This window comes from Choloepus didactylus, chromosome 7 (genome assembly GCF_015220235.1).
Source record: "Choloepus didactylus isolate mChoDid1 chromosome 7, mChoDid1.pri, whole genome shotgun sequence".
NCBI classification, from domain to species: domain Eukaryota; kingdom Metazoa; phylum Chordata; class Mammalia; order Pilosa; family Megalonychidae; genus Choloepus; species Choloepus didactylus.
In genome coordinates this window covers 62,448,401-62,467,808 of record NC_051313.1, presented here as the reverse complement: position 1 = coordinate 62,467,808, position 19,408 = coordinate 62,448,401, and the positions used below count along the sequence as shown (strand labels likewise).

At 37.3% G+C, this 19,408-nt stretch overlaps 1 protein-coding gene across 5 annotated transcripts in view; it reads left to right on the top strand.

The window, feature by feature from the left end:
• CASP8AP2 (caspase 8 associated protein 2) overlaps positions 1-18,182 on the top strand; it is a 72,760-nt gene extending 54,578 nt beyond the window's left edge. For 4 of the 5 annotated variants that reach the window (XM_037844094.1, XM_037844095.1, XM_037844096.1 and 1 more), the window contains 3 exons: positions 15,555-15,654; positions 16,072-16,124; positions 17,652-18,182. In XM_037844094.1, the coding sequence (XP_037700022.1) occupies positions 15,555-15,654; positions 16,072-16,124; positions 17,652-17,655 (157 nt within the window). In that variant the 3' untranslated portion in view covers positions 17,656-18,182. Of the gene's footprint in view, positions 1-15,554; positions 15,655-16,071; positions 16,129-17,651 lie in introns of those variants that run through there. The other variant, XM_037844098.1, reaches the window with a different exon arrangement.
• The last annotated feature ends 1,226 nt before the right edge of the window (positions 18,183-19,408 follow it).

The following is a 19,408-nucleotide window of genomic DNA, read 5'->3' as shown; positions in this document are numbered from 1 at the left end:
AACTAAGACATCAAGAGAATATCTTCACTGAATGAAGGCCAGTGGCATCCGAACAACTCTCTCAGCTGATGGCTGCTGGTCCTTTGCTCCCAGGTTGCATTTCAAAATGGCTTTCTCCAAAATGTCTCTGGGCTTCTGTCTGTCTGAGCTTCTCTCAGCTTTCTGCTTCATGTTCCTGGGGTGTTTCTCTCTAAGCATCTGGGAGTCATCTCTTAGCTTCTCTGGGGCAAACTCTGGGCTTCATCTCTTAGCTTAGCATCTCCAAACATCCTCCTGTCTGCATCTCCCAGCATCTCGAAGAGATTGTGTCTGTGTCAGCTCTTAGCTTCTTTCCAAAATGTCTCTTCACCTTCTCAGAGCTCCTTCTCTCCGTGAGCTCTCTTAAAGGGCTGCAGTGATCTAATTAAGACCCACTCAGAATGGGCGGGATCACTTTTCCATGGAAATGATATAATCAGGGTTCCCACCCACAGTTGGGTGGGTCACATCTCCATGGAAGCAACCTAATCAAAAGGTTCCACCCAACAAGATTGGATTTAAAGATCATGGCTCTTCTAGTGTCCATAACATTTTCAAAGCGGCACAGTGTTGTGCAGTCCTATGGTTTTTCTTTTAAATTTTTTATTCTAGAGAATATATATAAAACATAAAATCTCCCTTTTTAACCACATTCAAATATGTAATTCAGTGGTATTAATTACATCCTCAATGTTGTGCTACCGTCACCACCAGACATAACCAAAATTTTCCATCAACCAAAACAGAAACTCTTAATTACCAAACCAGTTAAGCATTAACTCCCCATTTTCTATCCCCATTCCAGCCCATGGTAACTTGTATTTCAGTTTCTGAGTCTATGGATTTGTTTATTCTAATTATTTCATATCATTGAGATCATACAATATTTGTTTATTTGTGTCTGGCTTATTTCACTAAACATGTCTTCTTCATGGTCCTTCCATTTTGTTACATGTATCAATTTCATTTCTTTTTATAGCTGAATAATATGTGTGTTTGTATACCACATTTTGTTTATCCATTCATCTTTTTATGGACACTTGGATTGCTTCCATCTTTTGGAAATTATGGATCATGCCACTATGAACATCAGTGTACAAAAATCTGTTTTAGTCCCTGCTTTCAATTCTTTTGGGTATTTACCTAGAAGTGGGATTGCTGGGACATACGGTAATTCTATTGTTAATGTTCTGAGGAACTGCCAAACTGTTTTTCACAGTAGTTGCATCCCCACCAGTAGTGATTTAGTGTACTGTTTCTACACATCCTCTCCAACATTTGTAGTTTTCTCTGTTTTTTTTTTAAATAGTAGCCATTCTGATAGTTATGAAATGATCTCTCATTGTGGTTTTGATTTGCATTTCCCCAATAGCTCATGATGTTGAGCATCTTTTCATTTGCTTTTTGGCCATTTGTATTTCCTCTTTGGAAAAATGTCTATTCAAGTCTTTTGTCCATTTTAAAATGTGTTTTTCTTTGTATTATTGAGTTGTAGGAGTTCTTTATATATTCTGGATAGTAAACTTTTATGGGGTATGTGGTTTCCAAATACTTTCTCCCATTCTCTAAGTTGTCTTTCTACTTTCATGATGAAGTCTTTTGATGCACAAAAGTTTTTAATTTTGATGGAGTGCAGTTTATTTTTTCTTTTGTTGCCTATGCTTCTGGTGTAAAGTCCAAGAAACCATTGCTTAACACAAGGTCCTGAAGATGTTTCCCTATGTTTCCTTCTGGGATTTCATGGATTTGGTTCTTATATTTAAGTCTTTATCAATTTTGAGTTAACTTGTGTGCATGGTGTGAGGTAGGGGTTCAACTTCATTCTTTTGTCTGTGGATATCCACTTTGCCCAGCACCGTTTGTTGAAGAAACTGTTCTTTCCCCCATTCAGTAGACTTGGCACCTTTGTCAAGACTCAATTGGCTGTAGGTGTGAGGTTTATTTCTAAACTGTTAGTCCAATTCCATTGGTCTCTAAGTCTGTCCTTGTGCTAGTACCGTGCTGTTTTGATTATTGTAGCTTTGTAATAAGTTTTATAACTGCAACATGTGAGTCCTCTGACTTCGTTCTTTTTCAGGATGGCTTTGGCATTTGGGACTCGTCACTTCCAAATAGATTGGATAATTGGTTTTTCCATTTCTGTAAAGAATGCTGTTGGAATTTTGATCAGGATTATGTTGGATCTGTAAATTGCTTTGGGTAGAACTGACATCTTAATATTTAGACTTCCAATCCATGAACACAGAATTCTTTCCATTAATAGAAGTTTTGATTTCTTTCAATAATGTTTTGTAGCTTTCCATATAGAAGTCCACATCTTTGGTTAAATTAATTCCTAGATATTTGATTCTTTTAGTTGCTGTTGTAAACGATATTTTTTCTTTTATATCCTTTTTGGGTTGTTTATTGCTAGTGTATAGAAACACTACTGATTTTTACATGGTGATCTTGTACCCTGCCAATTTGCTGAATTCATTTATTAGCTCTAGTAGCTTTGTTTTGGATTTTTCAGGATTTTCTACGTATAGTATCATGTCATCTGCAAATAGGGAAAGTTTTGCTTCTTTCTTTCCAATTTGGATGCCTTTTATTTCTTTTTCTAGTTCTCTAGCTAGAACTTCTAGCACAATGTTGAATAACAATCTCTTTACATGCTGTTGGTCTGTTGAGATCTTTGTCAATCTAACTAAAAAGAAATTTTTTTAATTGATCTTTGCGAAGACCAACTTTTGGCTTTGTTGATTCTCTCTGTTGTTTTGTTTTGTTTTTTCTCTCTAGCTCATTTATCTCCACTCTAAACTTTAATTCCTACCTTCTGCTTACTTTGGGTTTAGTTTGCTCTTCCTTTTCTAGATCCTTTAGTTGTGAGATTAGGTCTCTGATTTGAGATCTTTCTTTTTAATATAAGCATTTAGAGCTATATATTTCCCTCTGAGCACTGCCTTTGCAGCATCCCATAACTGTTGGTATGTTGTATTTTCGTTTTCATCTGCCTCATGGTATTTCTTGATTTCCCTTGTGATTGTTTTCTTTGACCCATTGGTTGTTTGGGGTGCATTGTTTGATTTCCACATATTTTTGAATTTTCCACTTCTTCCTCTGTTACTGATTTCTAGCTTCATTCCCTTATGGTTGGATTAGATACATTGTATGATATTTTTAAATTTATTGAAACTTGTTTTGTGACTTACCAAGTGGTCTATCCTGGAGAATGGCCCATGTGCCCTACAGAAGATTGTGTGTTCTGTTGTTGGGTGAAGTGTTCTATATGTGTCTATTAGGTCTAGTTGGTTTGTAATATTGCTCAAGTCTTGTAATCTTATATTTCCTTATTGATCTCTGTCTAGATGTTCTACCCGTTATTGAAAGTTGTATATTGAGGTCCTACTCCATTATTTGCTTCATATATTTTGGGACTCTGCCATTAGAAACATATATATTTATAAATATGTCTTCTTGTTGATTTGATCCCTTTATCAGTATATAATGACTGCCCTTGTTCTTTGTAATATCTTTCTTGATTATTCTTTGCATGGTGTATTTCTTCCATCCTTTCACTTTCAACCTACTTGTGTCTTTGAATTTCAGGTGAGTTTCTTTTAGACAGCGTAAGTAGGCATCAAGCTTTTAAATCCATTTTGCCAGCTTCTGCCTTTTGTCTGGGGTGTTGAGCCATTTGTATTTAAAGTAATTACTGAAAATTGCAGAACTTTCTTCTGCCCTTCTGCAATTTGATCTTTGCAAGTCTTATACTTTTTTTTAATGCAGTTTTATTTTTTATTTTTATCTTCATTTTATTGAGATATATTCACATACCACGCAGTCATACAAAACAAATCGTACTTTCGATTGTTCACAGTACCATTACATAGTTGTACATTCATCACCTAAATCAATCCCTGACACCTTCATTAGCACACACACAAAAATAACAAGAATAATAATTAGAGTGAAAAAGAGCAATTGAAGTAAAAAAGAACACTGGGTACCTTTGTCTGTTTGTTTCCTTCCCCTATTTTTCTACTCCTCCATTCATAAACTAGACAAAGTGGAGTGTGGTCCTTATGGCTTTCCCAATCCCATTGTCACCCCTCATAAGCTACATTTTTATACAACTGTCTTCGAGATTCATGGGTTCTGGGTTGTAGTTTGATAGTTTCAGGTATCCACCACCAGCTACCCCAATTCTTTAGAACCTAAAAAGGGTTGTCTAAAGTGTGCGTAAGAGTGCCCACCAGAGTGACCTCTCGGCTCCTTTTGGAATCTCTCTGCTACTGAAGCTTATTTCATTTCCTTTCACATCCCCCTTTTGGTCAAGAAGATGTTCTCCGTCCCACGATGCCAGGTCTACATTCCTCCCTGGGAGTCATATTCCACGTTGCCAGGGAGATTCACTCCCCTGGGTGTCTGATCCCACGTAGGGGGGAGGGCAGTGATTTCACCTTTCAAGTTGGCTTAGCTAGAGAGAGAGGGCCACATCTGAGCAACAAAGAGGCATTCGGGAGGAGGCTCTTAGGCACAACCATAGGGAGGCCTAGCCTCTCCTTTGCAGTAACAGTCTTCCCAAGGGTAAAACCTATGGTAGAGGGCTCAACCCATCAAACCACCAGTCCCCTATGTCTGTGGTCATGTTAGCAACCATCGAGGTGGGGTAGGCGAATACCCCTAATGCAGTTTTATTGAGTTAATATTCACACACCATTCAAACCATCTGGAGTATACAATCTCTGGCTCTCAGTATCATCACATAATTTTGCATACAACCCCAAGATCAATTTTAGAACATTTTCGTCTTATACCTTTTTTGACCCTTAATTCTTCCTTTAATACTGTTTTTATTCCCTTCTTATTTCCTTCTATGTATTTTTCATATATTTCCTCTGTGGTTACCTTACATCTTAAATTTAACTTCATAAATCTACAACAATCACATTTGTTTTCATACCAGCTTAACTTCAATATTGTTCAGAAGCAGTGTTCCTTTTTCTCTGTTCCCTTACCTTTCTTTTGTACTTGGTACCATTTACATCTTTGTAGATTGTATATCCAAAACCACAGGTTTATCACTACTTTTTATGCGTTTGCATTTTAGCTCCTGTAGGAAGTGGAATTACATATCAAACTGTATACTACAATAATGTGGCATTTATAATTTCCCAAATGTTTACTTTTACTGCAGGCCTTTATTTCTTTATGCTGCTTTGAACCACTGTATAGCATCCTTTCCTTTCAATCTGAAGAACTACCTTTTAGCCTTGCTTGTGAGGCAAGTCTAGCGGTGATAAATTCCCTCAGCTTTTGTTTATCTGAGAATACCTCACTCTCCCCTTCATTTTTCAAAGGCAGTCTTGCTATTTATAATATTCTTGCTTGGCAGTTGTTTTCTTTCAACACTTGAAATATTTCATCCCACTGCCTTCTTGCCACCATGATTTCTGAAGAGAAATTGACACTTATTATCTTATTGTGGCTCCATTGTATATAACACATTGCTTTTCTCTACCAGCTTTCAGAACTCTCTCTTTGTCCTTGGCATTCGACAATTTGACTAGTGTGTGTCTAGGTGTGACTTTCTTCGAATTTATCTGTTTGGAGTTTGTTGGACTTCTTGAATGTTTATAGATTTGTCTTTTGTTAAATTGGGGATGTTTTCTGTCATTGTTTCTTTAATATTTCCTCTGCTCCTTTTTTTCTCTTCTTGGACTCCTCTGATACATATACTGATACATTTGATGGTGCCCCACAGGTCTCTTAGCCTCTGTTCACTCTTTTTCATTCTTTGTTCTTTCTGTCTCTCAGCCTGAATCATTTCAGTTGTCTTTTCTTCAGGTTCACTGATTGTTTTGCCAGCTCCCACGTGCTGTCGAAACCCTCTAGGAAATTTCTCATTTCAGTTATTGTGGTCTCCAGTATTTCTCTTTGGTTCCTTTTTAAGATTTTCTTTCTCTTTATTGAGATTCTCACATTATTCACCTATCGTTTTCCTGTTATCCTTTAGTTCTTTCTTTGTGTTTTCCTTGTCTCCTTGAGCATATCGATGGTCATGTTTTAAATCTTTGTCCTGTATGTCCAAAGTCTGGTTTTCTTCATTGATGGTTTGTGAATTTTTATCTTCTTCCTTTGGATGTGCTGTCATTTCCTGTTTCTTTTTCTGTGTTGTAATCTGTTGTTGCACACTGTACATTTTAGTATTTTAATGTGTTAACCCTGAGATTTAGCCCCCGTGCTCTCTGTTCTTTAGGTTTTTATCCACCTAGTATTATCACGAGATTGCCTTGAGTTCCAGGAGTTAACAAAAACAAACCAATGCAAAAAAACACCTTTCACAGTCTTTGAAAACTGGCTGTACATTGACTAGTACTTTCCTTCAGGGTCAGCCCTCTTATCCAATAGGTTACTTAATTGTTTATTTAATTGTTTCTTACACTGCTTAAACTGTCTACAAGCTCCTTCTGCCTACAGGGCAATTTCTGAGAGAGTGAGCCAGAGATGAGTTTCCTGGTTTAATCTTTCTGGCTGCCACCCTGTAGCTTAGCACCAACACTCAGGCTCCCAATATGGGTGTTACCCTGCTACCTCAGGGCTCATACTGCACTGGGGAAAGGATGGATGGGAAGGACCAGCAAGGGCACTACAAGCTTTTCTCTTACATTTTTAAGCTGTGTTTTCTTGATTTGACACTCCCCCAGTTAACTGCAACCCTTCAGCTATTTTCTGGAATTTTGAGGAAGATGACTTGGTCAGTTTTTACTAGTTGTTTAAAGATTCTGTAGGGTAATGGCACTGTTCTGGTTTGCTAAAGCTGCCAGGAATGCAGTGTACCAGAAATGGATTGACTTTTTTTTTTTTTTTTTTAATCATCATTTTATTGAGATATATTCACATACCACGCAGTCATACAAAACAAATTGTACTTTCGATTGTTTACAGTACCATTACATAGTTGTACATTCATCACCTAAATCAATCCCTGACACCTTCATTAGCACACACACAAAAATAACAAGAATAATAATTAGAGTGAAAAAGAGCAATTGAAGTAAAAAAGAACACTGGGTACCTTTGTCTGTTTGTTTCCTTCCCCTACTTTTCTACACATCCATCCATAAACTAGACAAAGTGGTGTTTGGTCCTTATGGCTTTCCCAATCCCATTGTCACCCCTCATAAGCTACATTTTTATACAACTGTCTTCGAGATTCATGGGTTCTGGGTTGTAGTTTGATAGTTTCAGGTATCCACCACCTGCTACCCCAATTCTTTAGAACCTAAAAAGGGTTGTCTAAAGTGTGCATAAGAGTGCCCACCAGAGTGACCTCTCGGCTCCTTTTGGAATCTCTCTGCCACTGAAGCTTATTTCATTTCCTTTCACATCCCCCTTTTGGTCAAGAAGATGTTCTCCGTCCCACGGTGCCAGGTCTACATTCCTCCCTGGGAGTCATATTCCACGTTGCCAGGGAGATTCACTTCCCTGGGTGTCTGATCCCACGTAGGGGGGAGGGCAGTGATTTCACCTTTCAAGTTGGCTTAGCCAGAGAGAGAGGGCCACATCTGAGCAACAAAGAGGCATTCAGGAGGAGACTCTTAGGCACAAATACAGGGAGGCCTAGCCTCTCCTTTGCAGCAACCGTCTTCCCAAGGGTAAAACTTATGGTAGAGGGCTCAACCCATCAAACCACCAGTCCCCTATGTCTGTGGTCATGTTAGCAACCATGGAGGTGGGGTAGGCGAATACCCCTGCATTCTCCACAGGCTCCTCAAGGGGGCACTACATCTTTTTTTTTTTTTTTTTTTTTTTTTTCCCTTGTTTGTCTTTTTTCTTTTTTTTTTTTTTTTAACTTTCCCTTCTTTTTTCAAATCACCTGTATGAAAAAAAAGTTAAAAAGAAAACAAACATACAATAAAAGAGCATTTCAAAGAGACCATAGCAAGGGAGTAAGAAAAAGACAACTAACCTAAGATAACTGCTTAACTTCCAACATGTTCCTACTTTACCCCAAGAAAGTTACATAATATAGCAACATTTCAGTGAACTTGTTCCTACTACAACCATCAGAAATTAACAGACCATAGTCATTTCTGGGCATCCCCAGAACGTTAAATAGCTTATCTGTTCTTCCTGGATTATTGTTCCCCCTTCCTTAATTGCTCTCTACTGCTAGTTCCCCTACATTCTACATTATAAACCATTTGTTTTACATTTTTCAAAGTTCACATTAGTGGTAGCATATAATATTTCTCTTTTTGTGCCTGGCTTATTTCGCTCAGCATTATGTCTTCAAGGTTCATCCATGTTGTCATATGTTTCACCAGATCGTTCCTTCTTACTGCCGCGTAGTATTCCATCGTGTGTATATACCACATTTTATTTATCCACTCATCTGTTGAAGGACATTTGGGTTGTTTCCATCTCTTGGCAATTGTGAATAATGCTGCTATGAACATTGGCGTGCAGATATCTGTTCGTGTCACTGCTTTCCGATCTTCCGGGTATATACCGAGGAGTGCAATCGCTGGATCGAATGGTAGCTCTATATCTAGTTTTCTAAGGAACTGCCAGACTGACTTCCAGAGTGGCTGAACCATTATACAGTCCCACCAACAATGAATAAGAGTTCCAATTTCTCCACATCCCCTCCAGCATTTGTAGTTTCCTGTTTGTTTAATGGCAGCCATTCTAACCGGTGTTAGATGGTATCTCATTGTGGTCTTAATTTGCATCTCTCTAATAGCTAGTGAAGCTGAACATTTTTTCATGTGTTTCTTGGTCATTTGTATTTCCTCTTCAGAGAACTGTCTTTTCATATCTTTTGCCCATTTTATAATTGGGCTGTCTGTACTATTGTCATTGAGTTGTAGGATTTCTTTGTATATGCAAGATATCAGTCTTTTGTCAGATACATGGTTTCCAAAAATTTTTTCCCATTGAGTTGGCTGCCTCTTTACCTTTTTGAGAAATTCCTTTGAGGTGCAGAAACTTCTAAGCTTGAGGAGTTCCCATTTATCTATTTTCTCTTTTGTTGCTTGTGCTTTGGGTGTAAAGTCTAGGAAGTGGCCTCCTAATACAAGGTCTTGAAGATGTTTTCCTACATTATCTTCTAGGAGTTTTATGGTACTTTCTTTTATATTGAGATCTTTGGTCCATTTTGAGTTAATTTTTGTGTAGGGGGTGAGGTAGGGGTCCTCTTTCATTCTTTTGGATATGGATATCCAACTCTCCCAGCCCCATTTGTTGAAAAGACCATTATGGCTCAGTTCGGTGACTTTGGGGGCCTTATCAAAGATCAGTCGGCCATAGATCTGAGGGTCTATCTCTGAATTCTCAATTCGATTCCATTGATCTATATGTCTATCTTTGTGCCAGTACCATGCTGTCTTGGCAACTGTGGCTTTATAATAAGCTTCAAAGTCAGGGAGTGTAAGTCCTCCCACTTCGTTTTTCTTTTTTAGAGTGTCTTTAGCAATTCGAGGCATCTTCCCTTTCCAAATAAATTTGATAACTAGCTTTTCCAAGTCTGCAGAGTAGGTTGTTGGAATTTTGATTGGGATTGCATTGAATCTGTAGATGAGTTTGGGTAGAATTGACATCTTAATGACATTTAGCCTTCCTATCCATGAACATGGAATATTTTTCCATCTTTTAAGGTCCCCTTCTATTTCTTTTAGTAGAGTTATGTAGTTTTCTTTGTATAGGTCTTTTACATCTTTGGTTAAGTTGATTCCTAGGTACTTGATTTTTTTAGTTGCTATTGAAAATGGTATCTTTTTCTTGAGTGTCTCTTCAGTTTGTTCATTTCTAGCATATAGAAACATTACTGACTTATGTGCATTAATCTTGTATCCCGCTACTTTGCTAAATTTGTTTATTAGCTCTAGTAGGTGTATCGTTGATTTCTCAGGGTTTTCTAGATATAAGATCATATCATCTGCAAACAATGACAGTTTTACTTCTTCTTTTCCAATTTGGATGCCTTTTATTTCTTTGTCTTGCTGGATTGCCCTGGCTAGCACTTCCAGCACAATGTTGAATAACAGTGGTGACAGCGGGCATCCTTGTCTTGTTCCTGATCTTAGAGGGAAGGCTTTCAGTCTCTCACCATTGAGTACTATGCTGGCTGTGGGTTTTTCATATATGCTCTTTATCATGTTGAGGAAGTTTCCTTCAATTCCTACCTTTTGAAGTGTTTTTATCAAAAAGGGATGTTGGATTTTGTCAAATGCTTTTTCAGCATCTATTGAGATGATCAATTGATTTTTCCCTTTCGAGTTTTTAATGTGTTTTAATACATTGATTGTTTTTCTGATGTTGAACCATCCTTGCATGCCTGGAATGAACCCCACTTGGTCATGGTGTATGATTTTTTTAATGTGTCTTTGGATTCGATTTGCAAGTATTTTGTTGAGGATTTTTGCATCTATATTCATTAGGGAGATTGGCCGGTAGTTTTCCTTTTTTGTAGCATCTTTGCCTGGTTTTGGTATTAGATTGATGTTAGCTTCATAAAATGAGTTAGGTAGTGTTCCATTTTTTTCAATGTTTTGAAAGAGTTTGAGTAAGATTGGTGTCAGTTCTTTCTGGAAAGTTTGGTAGAATTCCCCTGTGAAGCCATCTGGCCCTGGGCATTTATTTGTGGGAAGATTTTTGATGACTGATTGGATCTCTTTGCTTGTGATGGGTTGGTTGAGGTCTTCTATTTCTTCTCTGGTCAGTCTAGGTTGTTCATATGTTTCCAGGAAATTGTCCATTTCTTCTACATTATCCAGTTTGTTGCCATACAGTTGTTCATAATATCCTCTTATAATTTTTTTAATTTCTTCAGGATCTGCAGTTATGTCACCTTTTTCATTCATTATTTTGTTTATATGGGTCTTCTCTCTTTTTGATTTTGTCAGTCTAGCTAGGGGCTTGTCAATCTTGTTGATCTTCTCAAAGAACCAACTTTTGGTGATATTTATCCTTTCTATTGTTTTTTTGTTCTCTATGTCATTTATTTCTGCTTTAATCCTTGTTATTTCTTTTCTTCTACTTGGTTTAGGATTGGTTTGCTGTTCATTTTCTAGCTTCTTCAGTTGATCCATTAGTTCTTTGATTTTGGCTCTTTCTTCCTTTTTAATATATGCATTTAGTGCTATAAATTTCCCCCTTAGCACTGCTTTTGCTGCATCCCATAGGTTTTGGTATGTTGTGTTCTCATTTTCATTCGTCTCTATATATTTAGCAATTTCTCTTGCTATTTCTTCTTTAACCCACTGATTGTTTAGGAGTGTGTTGTTTAACCTCCAGGTATTTGTGAATTTTCTAAGTCTCTGATGGTTATTGACTTCTAATTGTATTCCATTGTGGTCAGAGAATGTGCTTTGAATAATTTCAATCTTTTTAAATTTATTGAGGCTTGTTTTATGTCCCAGCATATGATCTATTCTGGAGAAAGTTCCGTGAGCACTAGAAAAGTATGTGTATCCTGGTGATTTGGGATGTAATGTCCTGTAGATGTCTGTTAAATCTAATTCATTTATCAGATTGTTTAGGTTTTCAATTTCCTTATTGGTCTTCTGTCTGGTTGATCTATCTATAGGAGAGAGTGATGTGTTGAAGTCTCCCACAATTATTGTGGAAACATCAATTGCTTCCTTTAGTTTTGCCAATGTTTCTCTCATGTATTTTGTGGCACCTTGATTGGGTGCATAGACATTTACGATTGTTATTTCTTCTTGCTGAATTGCCCCTTTTATTAGTATGTAGTGGCCTTCTTTGTCTCTCAAAACATCCCTGCATTTGAAGTCTATTTTATCAGAGATTAATATTGCTACACCTGCTTTCTTTTGGCTGTAGCTTGCATGAAATATTTTTTTCCATCCTTTCACTTTCAATTTCTTTGTGTCCCTGTGTCTAAGATGAGTCTCTTGTATGCAACATATTGATGGTTCATTTTTTTTGATCCATTCTGCGAATCTATATCTTTTAATTGGGGAGTTTAATCCATTTACATTCAACGTTAAAACCGTGAAGGCATTTCTTGAATCGGCCATCTTATCCTTTGGATTATGTTTGCCATATTTTTCCCTCTCTCTATTAATATCCTTTATTGTACCCATACCGAATCTCTTTAGTACTGAACCTTTCTCCAAGTCTCTCTGTCCTGTCTTTGTTTCTCTGTCTGTAGGGCTCCCTTTAGTATCTCCAGTAGGGCAGGTCTCTTGTTAGCAAATTCTCTCAGCATTTCTTTGTCTGTGAAAAATTTAAGCTCTCCCTCAAATTTGAAGGAGAGCTTTGCTGGATAAAGTATTCTTGGCTGGAAATTCCTCTCTCTCAGAATTTTAAATATATCGTGCCATTGCCTTCTCGCCTCCATGGTGGCTGCTGAGTAGTCACTACTTAGTCTTATGCTGTTTCCTTTGTATGTGGTGAATTGCTTTTCTCTTGCTGCTTTCAGAACTTGCTCCTTCTCTTCTATGTTTGACAGTGTGATCAGTATATGTCTCGGAGTGGGTTTTTTTGGATTTATTCTATTTGGAGTTCGCTGAGCATTTATGATTTGTGTATTTATGTTGTTTAGAAGATTTGGGAAGTTTTCCCCAACAATTTCTTTGAATACTCTTCCTAGACCTTTACCCTTTTCTTCCCCTTCTGGGACACCAATGAGTCTTATATTCGGACGCTTCATATTATCTATCATATCCCTGAGGTCCATTTCGAGTTTTTCAATTTTTTTCCCCATTCTTTCTTTTATGCTTTCATTTTCCATTCTGTCATCTTCCAGGTCACTGATTCGTTGTTCAACTTCCTCTAGTCTTGTACTATGAGTGTCCAGAATCTTTTTAATTTGGTCAACAGTTTCTTTAATTTCCATAAGATCATCCATTTTTTTATTTAGTCTTGCAATGTCTTCTTTATGCTCTTCTAGGGTCTTCTTGATTTCCTTCATATCCCGTACTAGGGTCTCATTGTTCATCTTTAGTTCTTTGAGTAGCTGCTCTAGGTGTGTCTCTTCTGGTCTTTTGATTTGGGTGCTTGGGCTTGGGTTATCCATATCGTCTGGTTTTTTCATATGCTTTATAATTTTGTGTTGTTTTTGGCCTTGTGGCATTTGCTGTCCTTGATAGGGTTCTTTTAGGGTTTGTAGACCAGTTGAAGTCCTTATCTCTAATTTATCAGATCTACAGCTTCGTGGAGTACACTTTCTCTAACTAACCAGCAGGTGGCGTCCACGAGCCACCTGTTCTCCACAAGCCAGATCTCCCCTGCTTAGCCTTTTTGGTGAGTGGGGGAGTGAGTCTTGTGGGGCCCAATTGGTGTCCCAAGCTTGCGTGTGTAGTTGGTGTTGCCTGCCCTGTATGTGGGGCGTGTTTCTGGGCAGTCGGGGAGGGGGGGTGGCCCTAACAATCAAATCTCCCTGATGATCCTAGAGTTTTAAAGCTACTGCAATAGTCTAATCCTTCAGTTCAGTCCTGCCACAGTTTGTCTCTGCCACTGACCCACAAGTCTTTGGTATTGGCGTATGGCTCCTGAGACTTGCAAGTGGGCCCCTCTTCCAGGCTGTGCACCCCGGGTCCTCTGTTGAGGGATGACTGTGCTATGTCACAGGTGAGTGCCGTCCCCCCAGGGCAGTTCTGGGCTGCTGGGCTGTGTTGGGAGGCTCCCAGTCTGCTCAAATGATGGCTGAATGGGGCTCTGTTAATTCACACTGCTCCCCCTTCCCAGCTCTGGGACATTCAGCTGAGGTTGCAGGGAAGGCTAATGTCCACGCCCAGTTTTGTGGTGTGTGCCTGTTATTTGAAGCACTTCCGTCACACTGGGTTGTCTGGGGCAGCTCTGGGCTATGGGGCTGGCGATGGGCAGGAGTGTTTCCTGTCCACCAGGATGGTGGCTGTGAGCGGACACCCCCCTTTTCTTGGGAAGTTGTGTTGTTTAGTGAATTTTCTCAGCCACTGGATTATTGCCTTTTGTCTCAGAGCTCTCTTATTTCTGCTCTTGACTCTTGACTTGACGTGCCCAAATTTCAATTCTTTGAAGCTTTCTGTATTGAGCTTCTTAGAGTAATTGTTTTAGAAAAAGCAAAAAGGATTTAAAAAAAAAAAAAAAAAAAAAAAAAAACGGCCCTCCTCAGAGATCTAATGGGTTATTGAAATGCTAATAGACAAAGCAACCAGGGCCATTAAGGAAAGGTGCCCTGGGCAGAGAGATCAGCCTTGCTTCGGGATTTGCATATGCGCCTCAAGGCCTGATGTCCGCCCTTCCCCTTTCTGTGTTCACCAGAACTCCAAAAATCCTCTGCTTTTACTTTGGAGCTTCTCGTGTTGTTTTCCTTCTATGCCCGTCTCCTCTCTGCTGGGCTGGCTGCTCTCAGAGTCTCTGGTGTCTGGCCTCAGTCTATCTATGGTTGGAGTTTGAATCAGTAGAATGAGTTTCCGATGAGAGCAGCCACTGCAATTCTCCCTTCTCCTTCCTGGAGCTGACAGCCCCTCCTCCCCCGGGACTGAGCCTGGCAGGGAGGGGCGCGGGTCCCCTGGCCGCAAAAACTTACAGATTTCGCTGATCTCAGCAGTTCCACGTTTTCATGAGTGTTGTATGAAGTATGCCCAAAGACAGATTGCTCTGTGGTGTCCAGTCCACGCAGTTCCTGGCTTTTTACCTACTTTCCTGGAGGAGTAACTAAAACATACAGCTCACCAGTCTGCCATCTTGCCCCGCCTCCTCGGTGACTCGGATTGACTTTTACAATTGTTCACAAATGTACAGTTTTAAGGCCATGAAAATGTCCAAATTAAGGCATCAAGAGGTAGATACCTTCTCTCTGGAACACCTTTGTCGTCTGGGAAGACATATGGCTGGCGTCTCCTGGTCCTTTGTCCCTGAGTTGCATTGCTTTCAGCATCTGATTGCAGTGGCTTTCTCCTTAAGCATCTGTGGGTTATCACTTAGCTTCTCTGGGACAAACTCTGCTTCATCTCTTAGCTTAGCATCTGGTTGTGGTTTCAACGGCTGTCTCAAATGTCTCAGGGTGTTTTCTTTCTGAGTGTCTCTCTGCTCTCTTCAGAATGTCTCTGCTTTTTATCCTCATAGAGGATGCCAGTAAACTAATTAAGACCCACCTTGAATGGACAGGGTCACAACTCCATAGAAACAACCTAATCAAAAGATCACACCAACAATAGGTCTGCACCCACAAAATTGAATTAAAAGAATATGGCTTTTCTGGGGTACATAATAGATTCAGACCAGCACAGGTACCCTGGAGCATCTTATGCCATCTTGGGTTGACCAGAAGACAGAATTTTCTTCTCTAAAACTTTAATTTTGTTGATGGAGAAATAAATCAATACATCTGTTGTAAAAAAATTGGGGAAATACAGATGAGCTCAAAGATTAAAATCATCATAATCTTATGTCTCAGAGATAATCTTTGTTGATGTTTAGATATATGTACTTTTTCTTTATGAGTTTTAATAAAAATATCACCCATGTTGGTGGACATTAAAGCAGTGGAATTTTTGTCATCCTTCTATTCTAATGTAAAAACACTTTTTCTCCTTCAGGAATGATGACCGGGAAATTTTATTGGAGTGTCAGAAAAACGGGCCATCAGTGAAAACATTTACTTATTTAGCCACCAAATTGAATAAAAATCCAAATCAGGTAGCCAATATTTACATCTCTTTGGATTCATATATCTTGCTGCTCTAAATACTTAGGTATTATATGATTTTAAAATGTCAAAAATTTGTACATATTCATTAACCATCTTTTTAAAAAGTGGCACTTAATATAGGACTGTTAAACTTTTATTGGTTAAATAAAAACTGTGGAAAAAGTTGACTGAATAGACACAGATTTTGTTGTTTTCATCTTACCATTTACTTATTTGATCTCAGGTAATTCTGTAATGTTTGCTGTTTCATAAAATTTGGTGTTTAAAAGTTAAACTAGTGATCACTTACAGTACGGAGATACTTTATTTTCTTAAAAATTAGTCCATGTTTTGTGAATGTTTTCATCAAAGAAGAAGAATATTACTGAAACATTGATAATTAATACTCATTTTCAATTTTTCAGGTCTCAGAAAGATTCCAGCAGTTAATGAAGCTCTTTGAAAAGTCAAAATGCAGGTAGTTAATGGTTACACTACAGGACACTAGTAAATGTTTGACACTATAACTGCAGATAAATGCCTGTTTTTAATCACTGAAGATGTGAGTAGTGGGTCAAAGACATCTAGTTGAGTTCCTGCATCAGTCATAGATTGGCGGATGGCTGCTTGTGCAGGCTTCTAAGGCCACTACATCCCCAGGGACATGCTCAGAGTGACTCCTGCAGATTAATATGGCAGCTTCCCTCAACATTTTTGATTGCTGTTGAGTTTAAGGTGGGGGGAAATCCATTTGATGGTTCAAATAATTTTTTTAGATGAAACAAAATTAAAACATTCTTAAATAGCAATAGGTTTCATAACCAGTGAAGTTTGTGTAGTCATTGTAATTTAATATTTCTCACATTTTTAAATATGTGGTAAAATACTTTAAAATGGACAAAATATATAACATCGTTCGTAAATATGAAATCCATTTTCATCTAAATAGATATGATTTACCATTTTAAATTATTGACAGTGTTCACATTTTTCCTCAGTTTCTTTAGCCATTCTTGTCCAGTTTTATTAAGGCAATAATATTTAAGTTATAGGGAGGATTTTCCTAAAAGAACTGAGCCAATTGCTTAAGTATTTTTGATTTTTAATTAAGGAAAACTGTAAAAAAATATTTAACTCAATCCTGTATTTTTCAGTCATTTGTAGTCATAATTATTTGAACAAAATACACCCAATTTGAAATTTAGTTAAATCTGAATAAAAGCCATGTTTGGGCATAGTTCTCAGTATGAAGGATTTTGAATATTTTTAAATTATGAATTCCTATTTCTTGACCCAGTCTGAATTATTGTCTTTAGATTATCTGTTAATTTTTGTATCCTCTCAGAGCAACTGGTTTGCTAATGAGATCTTCAAAACATGTTAAGTAGTTTACTGTGAATTTTAATTTCTACTTATGTAATTCAGAAACACAAGATCAAATAATGGGAAATTTAGGGAGGAAGCTTTTTCTAAAGAACCTTTAAAAAAATACCTTAAGGCAAAAAAAGTGGCCTGGTTATTTTTCAGATTCTCTGTGCTTTAAAGTTTTCTCTGCCTGTAAGAAATTAAACAGTTTTTTGTTTTACTCAAATATTATCTTAAAATGTGATTTCCATTCTTTTTTGAAGAGAATGTAAATTTATGAAAGAATTAACTTGTACTTGGAAGTGATGCTTATTAGTTTGAAATTTCCAAATTCCATTACAAATCTGCAATCTTTAAATGGATTTAATACTTGACATTTTATTTGCTTGCATGTTAGCACATATAGTGGTTCATTTCATTCTAGCTTGTCTCTTTAACTATTTTTTCCCCAAGTATTCCAGTTTCATTAAATTCTTGTCAAAATCAGAGTATAATGACAAACTTAACATACTGATTCTGTAAAGGTAGTTCTTTACAACTGGTTATTGTCCATGTAGAACTCATTGAAAAGGGTAACACTTTGTGAAATTGCCATATCAAAAAAATAGGATCATAACTTTAGCATTTTTCTACATTACAGATGAGTTGCTGAATTCCTTGGAGTCTTAATTGATTTTGCATGATACAAAGAAGCTTGGAATTACTCATGTTTTAAATGGGGAATTAGAGGTTTTTTAAAATCACATTTTGATCACTAGATGATAATCTACATTTGTTATTACTTGCTGACTCTTTAGTCTCAAGTCAGTATCTGCAGCTTGTTCCAGTCTTCAGTATGATTTGCTTACCTGCCACTAGTCAAGATATTTATTTTTGAACATATGAGAACTTGTTTTCAAAATAAAGACAACAACAATATAATATTGAAAGCTTAGTTTTGATATTGCAAAGAAATGATTTCCTTTTCTAAATTTTTGAAAATAGTTTTGTAGCATTTTAAACTTAATAACTATTTGGTTCAAGTTTTCTCCCATTCTTATTTGCCTTTTTAACTGCCTCTCCTCATTTTGTTACATTGTAAAATAATTTAAATAGTATATTTGTAAATATGTGTAATTATAATGATGTATAAAATACTGTGTGTATGTGTACGCATAAATGGCTTTGTTTAGCCAATGATTTTTTTCTGTATAAAACTTTTTGTATAAAGTTTGTTTTCTATAACAGTAATTGTAAATAAAACCATGTAAAGTTCTGTTATATTTTGAATAAAACATTTCTTTTAGTGTGTTATATAGATTATAATTAAAACAAAAAAGGATAAACCTCCAGGATGTATTGCAGGGGTGTGACTGACTGACAGTGATTGTATTCATTAGAGAAACACTGATGCTATTACCTGCTCTCTGGCAGCTGGTACTGGGCAGTGAACCAGACCTCTGCATCTGTCCTCACAGATAAAATCAGTGCTGCACAAAAGCCTTTTTGAGTGAAGATTTGGGGAAGCAGGTAAGGATTGACTATCTTGAATGTTACTTTTTTTCTCCCTTTCCAGACTCAAAGGACTGATGAGTTCCAATCTAGACCCTAGACTCTATGAAGTACCATTTCCCATTGCCATTTCTCCTACAGTGTTTGAAGTGGAGCCTTGATTTGAAAGGTTGCTTGGTAGATTAAAAACTGTGACAATTAACTGTGATTTTGTAGAGCTGAGGCTCTCCACCATTTGGCTTTTGCCCTTCCCTCTTTTTGAACCCTCAAAGAAAGACTGGCCTTCAGCTCTTCCCCAATGTATATACTAACTCAGCAGAGCCAATACCACCAGGTAAATGGGTTCATAGGCCAAAGTAAAGTGAAAATTAAGAGATGCTCTGATTCAAAAGAAAAACAACCTGGATTACATAGACTGTTAGAATTTAAAATAAACCTAATAAACACTAAAAGAAAAAAGTAAGGAAGATTTTAGTGTTGTGAAATACGATAAAAACCAACGTTTAAAATAAAGAACATAATAGAGTGGATTCAACTGAAAAATAATGAATTCTTTCTGATAGCATACTGAGAAACTCCCAGAAGGAAGAAAAAAAAAATAGAAAATGAAAGTAAATTTATAAGATGAAGGAGTAGATATGGTAACATACAGGTAATAAAAGGGGCCCAGAAGAAGAAAAAATTAGAGTGGAAATTGAAAGAGCCATAGAGGCCTTTTTAATGAAGACCACTTTATCATTCTTTTTCTCTTTCCCTACCCTAGTGTGATGAAGATATTTTCTTTTGTTATCTTAAAGTTTTATTATTTTACTCTTTGCATTGATTTTTCTGCAGAATGTGAGTTAAGGGGTAATTTGATTAATTAATATTTTTTATACCCAATTGACCAGCTCTCTTCTGTTGTCA